This window comes from Pogonomyrmex barbatus, unplaced genomic scaffold (assembly GCF_055798465.1).
Source record: "Pogonomyrmex barbatus isolate J1 unplaced genomic scaffold, ASM5579846v1 scaffold9, whole genome shotgun sequence".
Lineage (NCBI taxonomy): Eukaryota > Metazoa > Arthropoda > Insecta > Hymenoptera > Formicidae > Pogonomyrmex > Pogonomyrmex barbatus.
This window is the reverse complement of record NW_028297193.1, coordinates 5,104,975-5,121,656: the sequence shown is the minus strand read 5'-3', so window position 1 is coordinate 5,121,656 and position 16,682 is coordinate 5,104,975. Positions and strand designations below refer to the sequence as shown.

General features: G+C 32.1%; 4 protein-coding genes across 5 annotated transcripts in view; 2 read left to right on the top strand and 2 right to left on the bottom strand.

Annotated features, from left to right (window-relative positions):
* Positions 1-7,256, top strand: part of Psq (pipsqueak) — a 38,732-nt gene extending 31,476 nt beyond the window's left edge. For both annotated transcript variants that reach the window (XM_011641747.3, XM_089084980.1), the window contains 6 exons: positions 415-687; positions 2,179-2,305; positions 2,650-2,802; positions 4,004-4,342; positions 4,757-5,207; positions 5,472-7,256. In XM_011641747.3, the coding sequence (XP_011640049.1) occupies positions 415-687; positions 2,179-2,305; positions 2,650-2,802; positions 4,004-4,342; positions 4,757-5,207; positions 5,472-5,676 (1,548 nt within the window). In that variant the 3' untranslated portion in view covers positions 5,677-7,256. The remainder of the gene's footprint in view (positions 1-414; positions 688-2,178; positions 2,306-2,649; positions 2,803-4,003; positions 4,343-4,756; positions 5,208-5,471) is intronic.
* Positions 7,257-7,391: 135 nt separating this feature from the next.
* LOC105429044 (mitochondrial enolase superfamily member 1-like) lies at positions 7,392-10,054 on the bottom strand. The gene is made up of 6 exons (XM_011641748.3): positions 9,823-10,054; positions 9,588-9,690; positions 9,399-9,517; positions 9,169-9,323; positions 7,972-8,564; positions 7,392-7,857 (listed from the first exon to the last, which is right to left on the bottom strand). Exons 1-6 carry the CDS (start codon positions 9,904-9,906, stop codon positions 7,586-7,588), a joined length of 1,326 nt encoding a protein of 441 aa, XP_011640050.2. The 5' UTR covers positions 9,907-10,054; the 3' UTR covers positions 7,392-7,585.
* A 2,855-nt stretch (positions 10,055-12,909) lies between these two features.
* LOC105429046 (adenosine 5'-monophosphoramidase HINT3) lies at positions 12,910-14,369 on the top strand. The gene is made up of 4 exons (XM_011641750.3): positions 12,910-13,166; positions 13,281-13,398; positions 13,793-13,986; positions 14,076-14,369. The coding sequence occupies exons 1-4, from the start codon at positions 13,092-13,094 to the stop codon at positions 14,115-14,117; spliced, it is 429 nt and encodes a 142-aa protein (XP_011640052.2). The 5' UTR covers positions 12,910-13,091; the 3' UTR covers positions 14,118-14,369.
* Positions 14,214-16,535, bottom strand: LOC105429045 (mitochondrial enolase superfamily member 1-like). Its single transcript, XM_011641749.3, has 6 exons — positions 16,352-16,535; positions 16,063-16,165; positions 15,881-15,996; positions 15,655-15,809; positions 14,985-15,568; positions 14,214-14,728 (listed from the first exon to the last, which is right to left on the bottom strand). The coding sequence occupies exons 1-6, from the start codon at positions 16,433-16,435 to the stop codon at positions 14,433-14,435; spliced, it is 1,338 nt and encodes a 445-aa protein (XP_011640051.2). The 5' UTR covers positions 16,436-16,535; the 3' UTR covers positions 14,214-14,432.
* Between the last annotated feature and the right edge of the window lie 147 nt (positions 16,536-16,682).

Sequence of the window (16,682 nt, the reverse complement as noted above, 5' to 3'; positions counted from 1 at the left end):
CCGCGCTCTCGCGCCTTGATCCGCCAGCGCGGCCGCCTTTTCGCATGCGTTCCCGCACACGGCTGCTCTCGATTATGCGATTTCGTTAATTAACGAATTAATCACTCAGGAGCGAGGACACTCAGTGTGTCGCCTCCTCCACGTGATGGATACGGTAACTCATAAACGTTAATTCTTGAGATCTTTATGGAAATTTCTAATACGAAATTGCAACAATTCTTGTGTTAGAAACCAATAATATTTTAACGAACAGGAAACGTGCCGAGACATCTTAGGAGACATTATGTCTCTAATCAAATATGTATGTTCTTCGTTAAGCATGTTTTTAGAAGTGGTACGGTAACGGATGCGCGTTACTTTGAAGTTACACAACTGAGCCTTGGTGACTTAAAGTGATTTCCGTTTCTTCCACAGTCGCTCTTGAAGACGGCCGACCAGCTGAAGATCAAGGGCTTGTGCGAGGTGCCGGAGAACAGAGACGGTCCGCCACCTGTGAGCTTGAGCTCGCCGCCGAGGGAGTCCGGCACCCCGAGATTGAACTACACAAAGCTGAAGAAGCATCACCAACGGTATAAGAGACCCAGAATTGAGCGGCCCACGTTTGAGCCGCGTGCCACCGACCCGAGACATTACGATCGTTACAAAGAAGAAGAAGCCAACAACGATTATAGCCGCGATAACAAAGAGGTAACTTCCCCTACCTGAGAGATGCGACTAACAAGAGATCCTTGCCAAGTGTTAAATTCTGATTTTAATAAAACTTTGTATACATAGATAGATAAGATAAATAGATACATTTAGAAAATATCAATTGTGGCTAAAAAATTATTTTTAGGGATGAAACCATCTCTTATAAGTAAAATGGATTTTAGATTTTTTTCTTTAGAGTTTATATCTCAAAAATTATTTAAGACAAAAAAATTGTATACAAAAGTTTTATAATAATATTACCTCTATTTATTGATAAGTAATATTTCTAAAAAATAATTATTTTCAAAAAAAAATTGAACATTTTTAAAAATAATTTTTTTTAATATTGTTAAAGTGAATATTTAAATGTTAATTTTATTATAAAATATATAACATTTTTTTATATTTTAGAATTTTTAAGATGTAACGAAAAAATCTAAGATCCGTTTTATTTACAAAGTTTCTTAAAAATCATTTTTAGTCGCAATTAATGATATTTTTTAAATTTATTTATGTAATCCATTATTTATGTGTTTACAAAACTACTAAACACAGAATTTGACATTTCGAGAGGTTTCCTTGTAAAGCTGTTTTCAATGTTCAGCTACTCTATTTTATTATCAAAACTTAATTGTAATAATTAAATAGATGAGCAATCGGTATATATATATATATATATATATAGACCGTTAAAAATAGTAGCACATAGTTGGCAGCAAAAATAACTGTCCTTGAATTTATATAATTTCAAAAATAAGATTATTAGGCACTAAACTGTAATTAAATGTATATTTTATGAAACATCGAGAAGAGTGCTTATAATTATATAAATACGATATGTAGTTTTGAAGTTTTTTTTTAAATTTTTTCAGTTTTAGTGCCTATCCAGAAGTTATTTATAAAACTGATTTATTATCGAAGATAAATCTATTACTTAATTTTTAATTTTTAATAAGAACTTACAAAAGAACTCAGAAATATTATAATAATATACCGAAAGAACGATTTGCTAAAGCGATAAAAATTTGGCTAAATATAGATTTGAAAATAGTTTCGTTGAACCATCAAAATGATTAGAACACTTAAGCGAAAATTTAATTAATGAGAAAATTAAGAGAAAATTTTCAATTAATGAGAAAATTTTAATATTCTAACAACCATCATAGCGTAATTATTTTGATGGTTCAACAAAATTTTAGATTTCTAGATCTGTATCTGGTCAAGTTTTTATGCTTCAGCAAAAAGCCATTTTTCCGTGTCTAGATTATGTTTATAAAAAATTTAAATTTGTGTTATGTGAAAAAATTATCGCAACATAGATAGAACTCATCTGAAGTTTAGCTATAGTAGTAGAGAATTGATCGCTTGTAAAGAGAATTGATACGCGTTGAAAAAGACGAAGTGAGGAAAACGCAACGGCTGTCCCGTGTCTTCGGGCGGTTCGATCTCGTCAGGGTCGACGCTAAATTCGTACCGGATATTCCGCAGAACCACCGGGACTGGCAGGCTGAAGATGACGAGTGCACGGAGACAGCAACAGCAGCAGTAGCATTGGAAACTTGCCAACGTAATAATAATAATAACAACAACGGTAACGGCACAAGTAACAACAACGGTAAGTAAACCGCGTAAAATTTTTGCCCCACACCTGGAACTTCGTACTTGTCAAATTTTATTCTTTTTTTTTTTTTATTGGTTTTTTAATAAAATCTAAATGTTAAAAATCAATTTATTTTTCTTATACAAATTGTTTTGGTTTATTACAAAAATTTTTTCCAAATAATATTTGTCAGCACACTATGTGCATTTTAAGTTTTGATGTGAATAGATATCTTGTGAACAGATTTGAAAAAAAGAAAGAAACATTTTTGTCGCGGTTATTCGGGAGCTCCCAGGTGTGGGGCGATTTACCGTTTCCAGAATCGATCAGGACAGACCCTTTTCACGTTAAATAAAAAGGTGACATGTTTTGTCACACAGGGCTAGGGCACTATGGCCATCATCCGGATCCCGGAGAGGTCGATTTGCCCCCCGAGACTCAACCTACCCCTCCCAGCGCCACCCTGGTCGGCACCACCATCACTCACTTGAGGGATCCAGATCATCATACAGGTATAAAACTTTACGATTCTTGAGTACTGTTTCTTACCCCTCGAGAGAATAGCGATTCTCGACGACGATCGTTGTAATCATACAAGTGCATAAAAAAAAGAAAAGTAATCACTTTTAATTTTTTTCGAATTTTTTTTTTTTTTTGACAATTTTTACTAATAAACAGCACAAAATAAAACTAGGGCGGAGGGAGAATGGTCCCAGCGGACTTAATCGCGAAGAGATATTGTAAATGGGACGCATATATCTTGTTGGTCACGAAAGGGTAATAAAGGGAAAACTATATGCATATTTTAAGAACTATAAAGGAACCTTTTTCAAGCGCACAAATGCAGTAAAAACACTAATTTCTTAAGATGATAATATTTAGTAAGCATATGTGTAAATCGCGACTCAAGTCTACAAAAAATTCATCGCGGTAAAGCAACAAGATTATGTTTGGTTTAAGTATTTTACGTTAATTTTATTGCCTTTGGAAATATATGATTCTAGCTAGAAGTTCTTTTCGCAAAAATTCTCTGGTTCTATCAGATTTATGTCCACTTCTACCAATGTATATTGTAACTTTAATCTCGGTTTAACTGACTTTGTATCTTTTGTTATTTTTAAAAATTAGAAAAAAAAATGAAGATTAAAATAAACCGAGATTGAAGGTAATCTACATTGGCAAAGTTGGATATTCGAGTGTTATTCTCGCGAACTCCGCAGTTGGATGACTAAATATATCCAATAGTGTATCGATGATCATCGTGTCTTGTTTCGCTATCACCGCCCGATAGAAGTCTCCCATTTACTCGGGCCATTCAACGTCGGCCGACCGTCGTACGTTTCTATTCGTCTCTTGGACGCGGCGTGGAGCAAAACACTATCGGGCTGAAAGTGCAGCCGGTCATTAGGCGGACAGGGAATCAAAATAATTGGCCTAATCACGCTTAACTGGTCGCGATTAGATTTGCGTTGCTCGGTCCGTAGCACCAGCCCACGCAACCTCATTTAGCGTCCTTCCGCGTCCAGTTTTGCCTTCGACAGCGCTCGCTTATCGATCCTCTCAGGTGCCATCGAGGCTTACGCGGAGAGTAACTTCCGCGAGTCCCACGGCGAAGACATATACCGTCGCGAAAGTTATCGATGTCGGGCTTCCCCGATACGAAACGCCAACAGCAGCGGCGTGTCATGCCTATTTCCCGCGGCCTGTTCGCAGAGATTCAGAATTGCGACAGCGTCAAAATCAAGTTCGAGACGCTGCACACGATGGACTCCTCGGACACGATCGACATAGACAGCCACATGTCGGATCGGGCGAGCGTTAGTTCGAAGAATGCCGCCGACAGCGACAACATGATGATGATAACGCCGGAGCTGCTGGGACTGATGCCGTCGGGAAGCTCCGGTCAGTCGGATTCGGGCGAGAACAATTCGAGGGGGCACAGCGGACAATCCAGCTCGCATCATCACGGATCGAAATCGTGGACGCAGGAAGACATGGACGCGGCTTTGGAGGCGTTGAGAAATCACAACATGAGCCTGACAAAAGCCTCGGGTAAGAAAACAGAAATGACATCCGTATCGCCATTCGCTTTGAACATTCTATTGTCAATTGTGTAATTATGTAAATCATTTAATCATTTTGGAATTAGAACTAATCCTCAAAAATTCTGCTCTTATTTGAAATCTATGAATATTTCTTCCATATTAGATAAAGTTATAATTTTTAATAAGTTCCAAATTAAAACTGAAATAATATCACAATTATTAAATTGATGATTAATTTTATATTATTAATGCATTTTAAAGATCTTGATTTAATAAAGAAATTATTATTATAGACTCTCGGAATTTGCACACCAATGATAGTGTTGGTTCTTATTGACTTTTATCTCTTATCAATTTAATAAATCGAATTTTTATAAAATATAGCGTTAATAATATAATGATGAGTAAATTAACATTTCAGCAACATTTGGTATTCCATCGACGACTCTATGGCAACGGGCGCATCGATTGGGCATTGACACGCCGAAAAAGGACGGTCCCACGAAATCTTGGAGCGACGAGAGCTTGAACAATGCTTTAGAAGCGTTACGCACCGGTTCCATTTCGGCTAACAAAGCGTCCAAAGCATATGGTATACCTTCGAGTACATTATACAAGATTGCGAGGAGAGAAGGCATCAGACTGGCTGCGCCTTTCAACGCGAGTCCCACTACGTGGACGCCCGCCGATTTGGATCGCGCTCTAGAAGCAATAAGGTCTGGTCAGACATCCGTACAGAGAGCGTCGACGGAATTCGGTATACCCACGGGGACCCTGTATGGAAGATGCAAGCGGGAAGGAATCGAGCTTAGCAGGAGCAATCCCACACCGTGGAGCGAAGACGCTATGACTGAAGCTCTCGAGGCCGTCAGGTATCAAATAAGTGACTCTATATTGACATTCACACTTTTTTATATTCGATAAAATCAATACACTACCAGTAATAAATCAATGTTGATTTGAGTTTAATAAATTTTATTTATTAGACATACATGTCTTAAAAGTTTTAAATATTTGCAACACATTTCAAATCCTTTGTAGTTTTCAATTATATGAATGCATTTTTTATGGAAATTTTTATATGTATAAATGTATAATAAATCATTCTATGAATGTCCCTGAATTTGCTGTTACAGATTAGGGCACATGAGCATAAATCAAGCAGCGATCCATTATAATCTGCCATATTCGTCACTGTATGGGCGTTTCAAGAGAGGCAAATACGAGGAACCCGTCGTCGGTGATATCTCGCAGGATGGCACCAGTCCACATTTCCATCAGAGCCCCAACCAGAATCACTCATCCGCCCTTCCAGATCAAATGCCTTACCCGGGCAGCTGAAACTTACCTCTTTACTAGAGTATTAAGTTAGCTTAAGCTCCGAACTTTTCGATTCGTCGCGGCAGCTCCTTGAACAACTCTTGAAACAAACAGGTGCGGGAGGTATTCTAAAAGATTGGAGACCGATCGGAGAGAATGTCATTACAAAAGCACATTCACACATACCACGATAGCGAAGAGCAGAATTTACCCGCAGTATTAAAAGTGGATCGCCGTTAAGCAAGCATTACATTGTATGATTATATGTACATTGTATGATTTTTATGTCGGAATAAGACACGTAGATTATACTAATTTATAAGAGTTATTTATAAAAAGAACATACTGTACAGACATCGGGGGGTGCCCCAATGAAAACTTCTAGTATATAAGTCACCTACATTGAAACAGTGGGTAAGAATTAGATACTAACAACGGACGATAGGATCCTATTAAGCGAAATCATGCAAGAGAAGTAACGTTTATTGTTGCTACATTACAATCGATCGCAAGAATTTGTAGCAATAATTTTTTTTAAATATTTTTATAAAATTTAATTTTACATCTTATATTATCAAATAATTATTATAATTCAAATATAGCAAATTCTTGAAACGAAGAATATTTCTTGCATGATAATTTTGCGTAAAAAGGATTCGTGAGCATGTATTGGTAGAGGAAAAAGCGTATACATCTAATTTTAGTACTATCTAAATTTAAATACAAAATGAGAAAGCGATATTTATAATATGCGAATGGCTGAAATATAATATTTTATATATATATAATTATATATATAATTATATACATTTTATATGTATATAATATTTATATAATTTATATATCTATATATGAAATTTATATATGTATAAACTAAATATATACAATATAATATTTCATATATATATAATTTGTATACATGTGAAATTTACATATGTATAAACGTTCGGATCAGAATTTATTTTAATTTAAAAGATTTATGAATAATTTCATTTTCTCGAATTACTTTCGCGTTTCATTTTCACGAAATTAGCGAACAGTTTATTTATTAATTTTTTGGATAAAATTAATAAATTAATAACTTTAATAAAATTAATAAAATTAATTTACATGAATAATATCAATAATTTGAAATCAAAGCAATTTATGTCCATTCGCAGAATGATATTGGCTACTCTAGTTCGATAATATATTGCGCTATGAAGGATTTTATGATGAGAATCGCTTGTGTGCTAATAATTTGAAATATATTCCATATAATGGACTGATAATGATTAGGGTCTTTATTAATTTTCAATTTATTTTCATTTTATTTGTTCTATTGAAAGAAGAAAGATATAAATTTTCCACGAAGCATAAGACGGTAAATATTTATGGAATAGATAGATATGACTTTTATCAATTTCTTAGAAAAATTTAAGATTCTCTCAGCTCAACTGCCACTCGTATAAATATTTTACACGCATTATTAATTTATCATGCTCACATTAATTATATTACATACAAATATACATATAGATATATGCTACTTATAAATATATATATATATATATATATATGTACAGTTTATATATATTTTAAATTAAAAAGTAATACAAGCACATCAATGTTTTTGATTTATATAATATGAGTCTTAGTATTCTTTCTTTTTCATCTTTTTTATTTTCTATATGCGAAGTGGACAAATTAATTTTTGCAGATTTCATGCAACTGTGAGGACAAAAATATTTAACACATTTTGCTGAAGATTATATATTTCAAAGTAAATGCATTTTATAATTTTTTAACTAAATAATATGTATAAACATCCATTTATGTATACTTGTATCAAAAATTTCTACAGTTACTTTTATAATTTTATATTGTTGGTTTTTATTAGCATTTTATTTTGTATAATTCGTTATTCAATATTTGTTCTGGAAAAACTGTTTTAAATTGTTTTAAATAAATCCTTCCATCGTGAACCTTCTGGGTAAGACCATCGTACAATACATTTATCTTTAAGCTTAGTTGAAAATCCAGCACGTTTAGGCAGGACGAAATGAAAATTGCTCACGTGTACAGGATTTTCAAAATATCCATGCTGATGACTTACATATTCCATCTTAGCATTATGATTCCCCAAGCAGATGAAGCTCCATATTTGAAGATGCTGATTCATTTCGCCTAAGCCTATTCCACCAGCATGTCCCCATACAGGTACTATAAACAAAAGAAATTGCGTTTCACTAGATGAAAATTGCCTCCGAAAAGCTACTTTCTGAAGTATATTATATAGAATTTAAAAGATATAATTATTATTAATCGCGAACTTACTGTTATGTTTTTTTGCCATTAAACATACAACTAGAGCTTCGTTAACTCCGCCGAGTCTCCCTACGTTGAGATTCCAGTAATTGATCGCGGCATTTTTCAAGAACTGCTTGAACTGGACACGGTTTGCGCATGTTTCACCGCAGGTCACTTCAACTTTGTATATTAATCGATAATTTAACTCATCGCGCATCTCGGTATACGCTAAAAAATCATCGGGAGATGACGGATCTTCGATACCAAAAATCCGATAGTGTGCCAAACGTTTCGCAACATGTTCCACTTCGTCCTGATCCCAGAATTGACTCGCGTCTATTATTATTCTCTTCTTCTTGCCCAATACATGGCGTAACAAAATGCACCTCTGACAGCTTTCAGAAATCGTGTTACCCACAAACGTCTTGTATTCCTTAAAACGGAGTTTTTGGAATTTCTTAGAGGCACTTCTCATCTGTTGATTGCTATAATTCCACCATCCGATATCAGCGGTATATGCTGGATATCCTTTTGTCAGTAGATGCTTCTCGTATTGCTCTTTATATGGCAATTGCTCTTTAAGTATTTTTATTGCTTCCTCCTCGGTTATCACGTCTCTACTGTACATATAAAAGAACAAATATTTTAAATATAAAATGAAATACAAAATCTTTTATATTACGCATATTACGCATATTTTGTGTATTTCTAAAATTCAAAAGCTTAATATTTAAAAGAATTGTGAATATAAAATAAAACAAAAAAAATGGCTATTTTATACTTCTAATAAAATCCGAAAGCTTCACATTTAAAAAGATATTAAATATAACGAAAAATAAAAAATTGTTACCTTATATCTCTAATAAAATTCGAAAGCTCTTAATATTTAAAAGAATTTCGAATATAAAATAAAACAAAAAATCGTTACTTTATACCTCTAATAAAGCTCGAAAGCTTTTAATATTTAAAAGAATTTTGAATATAAAATAAAATAAAAAACTATAAGTCTAATAAAATTGTACTCTAATAAAATTATACTCTAATAATATAAAATTATATCTTTAATGAAATTTAAAAGAAAGTTTAATATTTAAAAAAATTTTTAATATAAAATAGAATTAAAAATTACTTTACATAGATTCTTTCAATGAAAATCTTTCAAATATTAATTTCGTTACAGATATAAAAAGCTACATAACAAAGCTATATAACATTTTGGCTTACATATATTTAAACTCCATCGTGGAAACGAGCTGTTCAGGCGACATGTCTGTGAGCAACTTCCAAAGAGGTTTATCCTCTATACGTGCCCACAAGTCCCACAATGCGTTCACGATAGCTGCTGTGGCTAAATGTACCACACCGCACTCTGGCCCGATCTAAAATATCCGAATTATATCCAAGAAATTAATACTTTAATTAATACAATTGATATTCACGTGCCATTTTATTACCCATCGATATTGCACGTCATTCGTTAACTTTCTCCAAAATGACGCAAAATCAGAGTAGATCTCTGTTGTCGTTTGTCCCTTCACGTGATCTTCGAACATGAGCTTGCACGCTAACACCACTACAAGTTATTATTAATAAGGAACAACGAGAAAGATAGAAAGACAGCTAATTATTATTAATACACATACCAAATTCATTTCCTCTTCCTAAAGTCGCTGTAATGCCATATCCTTTAAACTGCGTGTTAGTGTGGATTATTACATATGTGCAAGCATGATTGGGTTTGCCATGCTATTAGAAAAAGTTAATTATGATAAACGTCATTCTATACGATAATAAAAATCGATTTATGCGTTTAAAATCTTTATTTTCTTGATGTTAAATAATAAAATAATAAAAAAATTAATACATCATAATGCGTACCATTGAGTCGCTTCCGAAAGCTCGTGTTGATGTCGGAAATCTTACATTATGCACTTCAATATCGGTGATTTCTGCGTTTATCATTTTCCTTTATCGTACGAAATATTCGCAAAACTATGTTAACGACGGCACGTTATTAAATGATTAATCAAAAAATGTCCTTGTCTTAGAATACAAAATATGTTCTAGAAATATCGTCGGTTATTAGAAATAAATATTTGTGTTTATTAAGATTTTGGATCAAGAAGCGAAAAGTATACGATCCGTAAAATTTATTTTGTATATTTATTTTGTATCATCACATTTAAAGTAGATTTATAAATCATAAATTTATAATATATTATTGCTTTGATTCGCATATTATTATTTCTCTCTCTGCTCTGATACGATGGCAAAAAGAACTAAAAAGATTTTATGTAAAATTATATCGCATTAGAAATGCATTTAAACAATGATAAATAATTTATTCAATTTGATTACAATAAATAATTTTTACCATAACTCTTTGCAATAATTTTTTGTAGGTTTATAAGATGCCTAAAAATCGTTGATAACATTAAATTGATGACCAATTTAATAACATTTGTTCAGTATTCTAACTTCTACTGCAAGGTTAAACAATAATCAACGTGCAGTTAGACAAATGGAAAATTTATAAAAATTAAAAAAAAGACGAATATTAAATTCTTTTTTTAATTTGATTTGGGAATCCATATTTATTTTTTGATTGATTACGTATCAATTATTACTTATTTTACAATATTCTTGATATATATTAAACTTAGAATTGTTAATTTAACAGATAAAACTATCTAACTATGATTCCGAAACGGGTGTTTTTCGAATCAATCTATCACCGCTATGCGATGAAACGCCATTTTGTCGGCTCGTCTTTGATTAATTTATCATCAATATATTCTCATCGTCAATATTTTCATCATATTTCATCATTATTTGCGATATTTTTAAATCTATTGCTCCAATATATTTTGCTATAAATTCAGGCTTGCGATTTTTATAACATTATATACGTTTATCAATATTTTTTGAAAATTCTAGAATTAATGTTGTGTTTGTATGGATACAAAAGTATTTGAATAATCAATGCAAGTGAGTTTTTAAGACTTTCGAAATCAAGTCGTCATATTCTAAGAACATTTTTTCAAAGATTATCGATTTTTCCCGAAAATTATAAATTTATTAAAACATTATATGCATATGGAGATGCATCTTCAATAAATAAATTATGGAAACATTGCATAATAATGGCATCATCATAAACTAATAAAAATTTCGCAATTGCACTAAAAAAATAAATGATTTGTTGCAATATTATCACCATAAAATTTTTTAATTATATTTGTCAAAAATTAGATAAATCCAATTTAATATGAAAATATTTTATATAATTTACTTTCTTTCAAGAACATAATAAACAAGAGAACGATTGCAAATTGACAAAACAAGTCAGAACATGTTATTTGACTATTTTCAAACATTCGATAAACATTTTCAAAAAATTGATTCATATGTATTTCAAGAATCATTTATTTAAAATTTAATCATGTTGAATGTATAATATTTTATATTGCAATATTTCTAATTATATATAGAGGAGAAAATATTATGACTATCCATTTACATTTTATACAATAATTTTGTTAATAATCGATATTTGAATTAAAAATTTAACGATTATATTCATCAAAGTTTTGTTCAATAGATTTTAGATTAAAAGTTATGAAATATTTATTACATTAAATATTATTTATAAAAATATAGCGATACTGCATAATAAGTCGAAAAGGAACAGAGATAATATGGGCCAGTAAAATAAATTTAAAAAATTTGTTTTGTTTAAAAAAACAAAATATTTTGTTATAAAAATTATATATTTGTTTAAAATAAATTATTAGACAGAACTATAATATAATTGCGAAGTTTTAATAATATTTCAAAGTTGCGCAAACAATTATTAATATTTAAAGAAAGATCAATATTTCTACATCTCATTTCCATAAATACACCCATATAATTACAGATTATAAATTTCATGCTAAATTTTGTTATATTATTTTATAAATATGTTTTCTTATTTTAAAATGTATACAATATAAGTATACGCTCTCTATTTAGAAACCCTAAAAATCTCCTATTGAATATCGAATCGTCGTACATACGTCGGACGCAAAGTGATTCTTGCATATCTTAAGCATTCGAAAAGTCGTCAAAGTTATCAGGAATACATATTAGGCGAGGAGGTTAAAGAGGTAGACGAGTAAGGCAACTCATTCATTCCTCTCTTCCAAGATGTGTTTATCGTCGGACGGTAACGTAGAGCTAAGAATACAGGCGTATACGCGTCTTTCTAGACGCTCGAAAAATCGCCAAGTTAACAAGGAAACACGATAAGCGAAGAAGTAAGCGAGTAGTAGCGTTCATTCTGCCCGCCCACTTGAGCGCACTGATTGGCCGGGGCGTAGCTGATGGGGATGCCTGCTGTATCAGCACGCTGATTGGTCAGAGCGCGTCTAGCAGGGATGGCGGCATCGACGCGCTGATTAGCCGGAGTGCGTCTGGAGGGGTTGGCCGTATCCGCGCGCTGATTGGTGGGGGAGTATATAGGAGGGAGCTACTTAGAAACCTCTTCGCTCAACGTGTTACCCTGTTAACTTGGCGATTATCCGGGAATCTAGAAAGACCCACGTAAACCCTACTGAACTATAATAATACGAAAAAGAGCACAAGCAGAGACCAGCCAATCGAGAAAGAGAGAAAGAGAGAGAGAAATAAAAGAGATTAGTGATGTAAAAAATGTTTGTGTAATATAATATAAAATTCAAATTTTTTTCCACAAATATTGAGTATATCCATGCTTTATTAATTATTATAAATAACTTATAACTAATGAAATTTTGAAGGAGATTGTATGAAGCATCGTAAGAACGCTTTCTCTCTTTCGAAAAATTGAATATACAGATATTTGTGTATCAATGTGCTTATAGTTCAATGAGAGACGGCTATATTTCTGATTCTTTTTTATCTTCCGTTGGTCTTGAGAAAGCCGATATGATATACTTCTTTAACCTCCTATCCGAATATGTGCTACTGATAACTTCGACGATTTTTCGAAGGCTCGATTGCTCGATTGCTCGAAAGATACTTGACGTACACACGGCGTGTGTGTGTACGGCCTGGTGATATTCCGTTAATTTAGGCTTCCACAGTAAATTGTAATTAAGTATATATTTGATTGACGGTGAATTTCAATGGCTCTACAAGTGGCAGATTGTCTTTTCTGTAAAATTATTAGAAATGAAGAATCTAGTGAAAAAATTTACGAGGTGCAACTTTTAACCTCAAAATATAATTATTTGACAGCTCGATGACACGCATAAAATTTAATGTTCGAATATAGAAATAGATATATGGTAATATGAACATATTTTTTTTACTAGGATGACGATGTTACGTGTATTAAGGACATTAATCCAGCTTCCACGCATCATTATTTGATATTACCGAATAAACATGTACGCAATGCGAAAACGCTTAAACCAGAAGACTCTGAACTTTGTGAGTACTAGAAAATTACATTAGGTGTCGGTTAATTTTTACTAAATAAATTTATAAGCCTACAACTTATTTATTTGTTACATCAGTTAGCAGAGTGTTTATCAAATATTTCTTATATATGTAATATGTAAGTTTAAAGTCTAAAGTTATCATCAATATAGATTAATTTTAATTTTGATTCAACTTATTTATTGTCTTTTTTTAATAATTAGGAAAGGATAAAAAATAAACTAAGATTAAGATTCATCTACAATGCTAAAAATGGATATAAAAGTCTTTCTTTTGTTTTTAAAAAATAAAACATATATATGTATTTCCCAAAAGTATAAATTTGGAATCTATAATTAAATATTGAGTAAATAATCTGATTATTCTTTAATTGTCTGAATTTCAGTTGATAAGATCATTGCTACTGTAGATATTATCTCCGAAAAGTTCGGTCTTGATCCTGCATCTACACGAACAGGATTTCATTGGCCGCCATTTAATACTATTAATCATTTGCATTTACATGTTATCTCGCCAGTAGAGAAAATGAATACTTTGAAAAAAATAATGTTCAGTCACAATACATATTGGTTTGTAAGTGTAAGTATATGAAAGTTTTATAACATTTATTATCTAAAAATTTGGAAAAATAACTTATCATTATATATATTGCTATTTATTTTTTGCAGACAAACTATGTGAAATCTCGCTTGAATAATTCTAAACTATAAAGTATTATAGTTTTATTTATTATTTGTTTTCTGGGTTACTAGTTAAAAATCTTAACATAATTTATAATCAATTTATAATTTATAATCAATGAAGCATTTGGTGTAAACATGGAGATAGAATTATTTATTTAGTATGGGATTTTACAAAGATTATGTTTATTGAAAATTAAGTGAGATGATATTATATTTTTATGTTTATATATTTATGTAAAATTTATGGAAAATATATATATTTTATCAATTATAATTAAAGGATGTACATTTATAAATTGTTTTTATAAGAGAATGGATTCATATGATTTGCTTAAAAAATCTTTAATTATCTTTTTCTTCTATTTCTTCAGTAACCTTGTCTTTCCATTGCTTGCCATTTGGATAAGCGTATTCTAAGATACATTCGTCCTTAAGTTTAGTTGAGTATCCAGGATTCATAGGCGGCATGTAACAAGCATTCTCAATGCGAACAGGATCCTCAAAATGTTCGTGTTGTTGATCTACAAATTCTATCATACGATTGTGAGTGGTCTGACTTAAGCAAATGTAGTCCCACATTTGAAGATGCTGAATCATCTCGCATAAACCCACTCCACCAGCATGAGGACAAACTGGTACTGTAAAAGAGAGAAATAGTCACATTATCTCCATCTCTAATATTTCTATCAAAATGTAAATTAATTTTAATTTCGATTTAATTTATATTTTATCTCCTTTTTTAGTACTAACAATTAGAAGAAGATGTAAAGAGTAAATCTAGATTAAAATTAATCTACATTGGTAGAAACTAATATTAGATTCGTCGATAGTTACATCTTGACATATTCAAAAAAATAGATTAAATATAAAAAATTTCATTATTGATTAACTTACTTCCATGTTTGTATGCCATTAAGTATACAGCTAGGATCTCGTTAATCCCGCCCATCCTCGCCGAATCTACTTGGCAATAGCTGATTGCTTTGGATTTTAATAACTGCTTGAACATGACGCGATTCGCGCACATCTCGCCAGTGGCCACTCCGATATTCTGCTTCTGTAACTCTTGAAGTATCGTCGCGTGTCCAAGAATATCATCAGGAGATGTTGGTTCTTCTATCCAAAAGGGTTTAAATCTCGCCAACTCCAGCATCCACTTGATCGCCTCGTCTACGTCCCACACTTGGTTTGCGTCCAACATCAATTTATTCTCGTAACCTATCACCTTGCGTATTAGTTCACATCTTTTAATGTCATCTTGTAGGTCCCTGCCTACTTTGATTTTGAACGCTGTATAACCAAGGTCCAAGAATTTCTTGCAGAGATCTTCGACTTGCTGGTCGCTGTAACCCAACCATCCAACCTGAGTCGTGTACGCGGGATATCCGTTCTTCAGAAGCTCCTTTTCCTGTTTTTTTCTGAGCTTCATTTTTTTCTCAAGTATTTGTGTCGCTTTAACCTCGTCTATCTCATCTCTCCTGCATGGGAACGTATACACAGAAGTCTATCGTGAACATAAGTACAATGCTTCGGTGCTTCAGTAATACGTAAAATTTCGACTTACACATATCTAAAGTCTATAACAGAACAGAGCTCCTTGGGGCTCATGTCCGAAAGAAGCTTCCAGACAGGCTTTTTCTCGATCCGTCCCCACAGATCCCACAATGCGTTTATAATAGCTGCCATAGCTAGATGTATCACACCTTTCTCTGGACCGACCTAAAACATTCAAAAATAGATATCTTGATGAATGTGACATTTTAATTATTACATCATTCACTATATATTACCCATCTCAATTGCGAATCACTTGATAAACGCCTCCAAAATTTCGCAAAATCATCGTAAATCCATGTTAGTCTTCGATACATTACAATCTTAGCCAAGGCCTTACATGCTTGCACGACTGTAAAAATTATTATTGATGACGAAAAAATGATGTACATATTTAGAATATTATTAATACACGTACCGATTTCAGTTCCTCTTCCCAACGTAAATGTGAGGCCATATCCTTTATATTCCTTGTCTGTTTTAATTATTATATACACGCAAGAATAATCAGGATCGGTATGCTGTTATAAGAAAAAGATTAAGACATTGAACTTAATTTCGACAGTTAATCATTAAAAAACGTTAATATTTGAAAAAAATGATTAATCCAGGACACAAATTGAAGTAGTTGTGTCATTTTAAACCAATGAAATATCAACATGTTTGTTTATTTATCTATATATTAATAAAATAGATAATTTGTATACCATTGCATCACTCCCATCATGATTTAATGATGTCGGGAAGCGAATATCTTTCACTTCGATGTCGATAATCTTCGCGTTTATCATTTTCCTAAATTACACTAAATGTTTCTAAAACAGACGATGGTGACAATGCGAAACTGACTGGACAATATTTCTGAAGCGTTACCCTAAGTATATAAACATCGCTTGCTTCTTATCTTCTTACGTAAATATTTGTGTCATAAGATTTATCACATCATACTATATATGATATTCACATAGATACTATATCTGTCTGAAGATAACTAGAGAAATTATTTTCACGGAGGATTTATTCCATCAAGTGCATTAT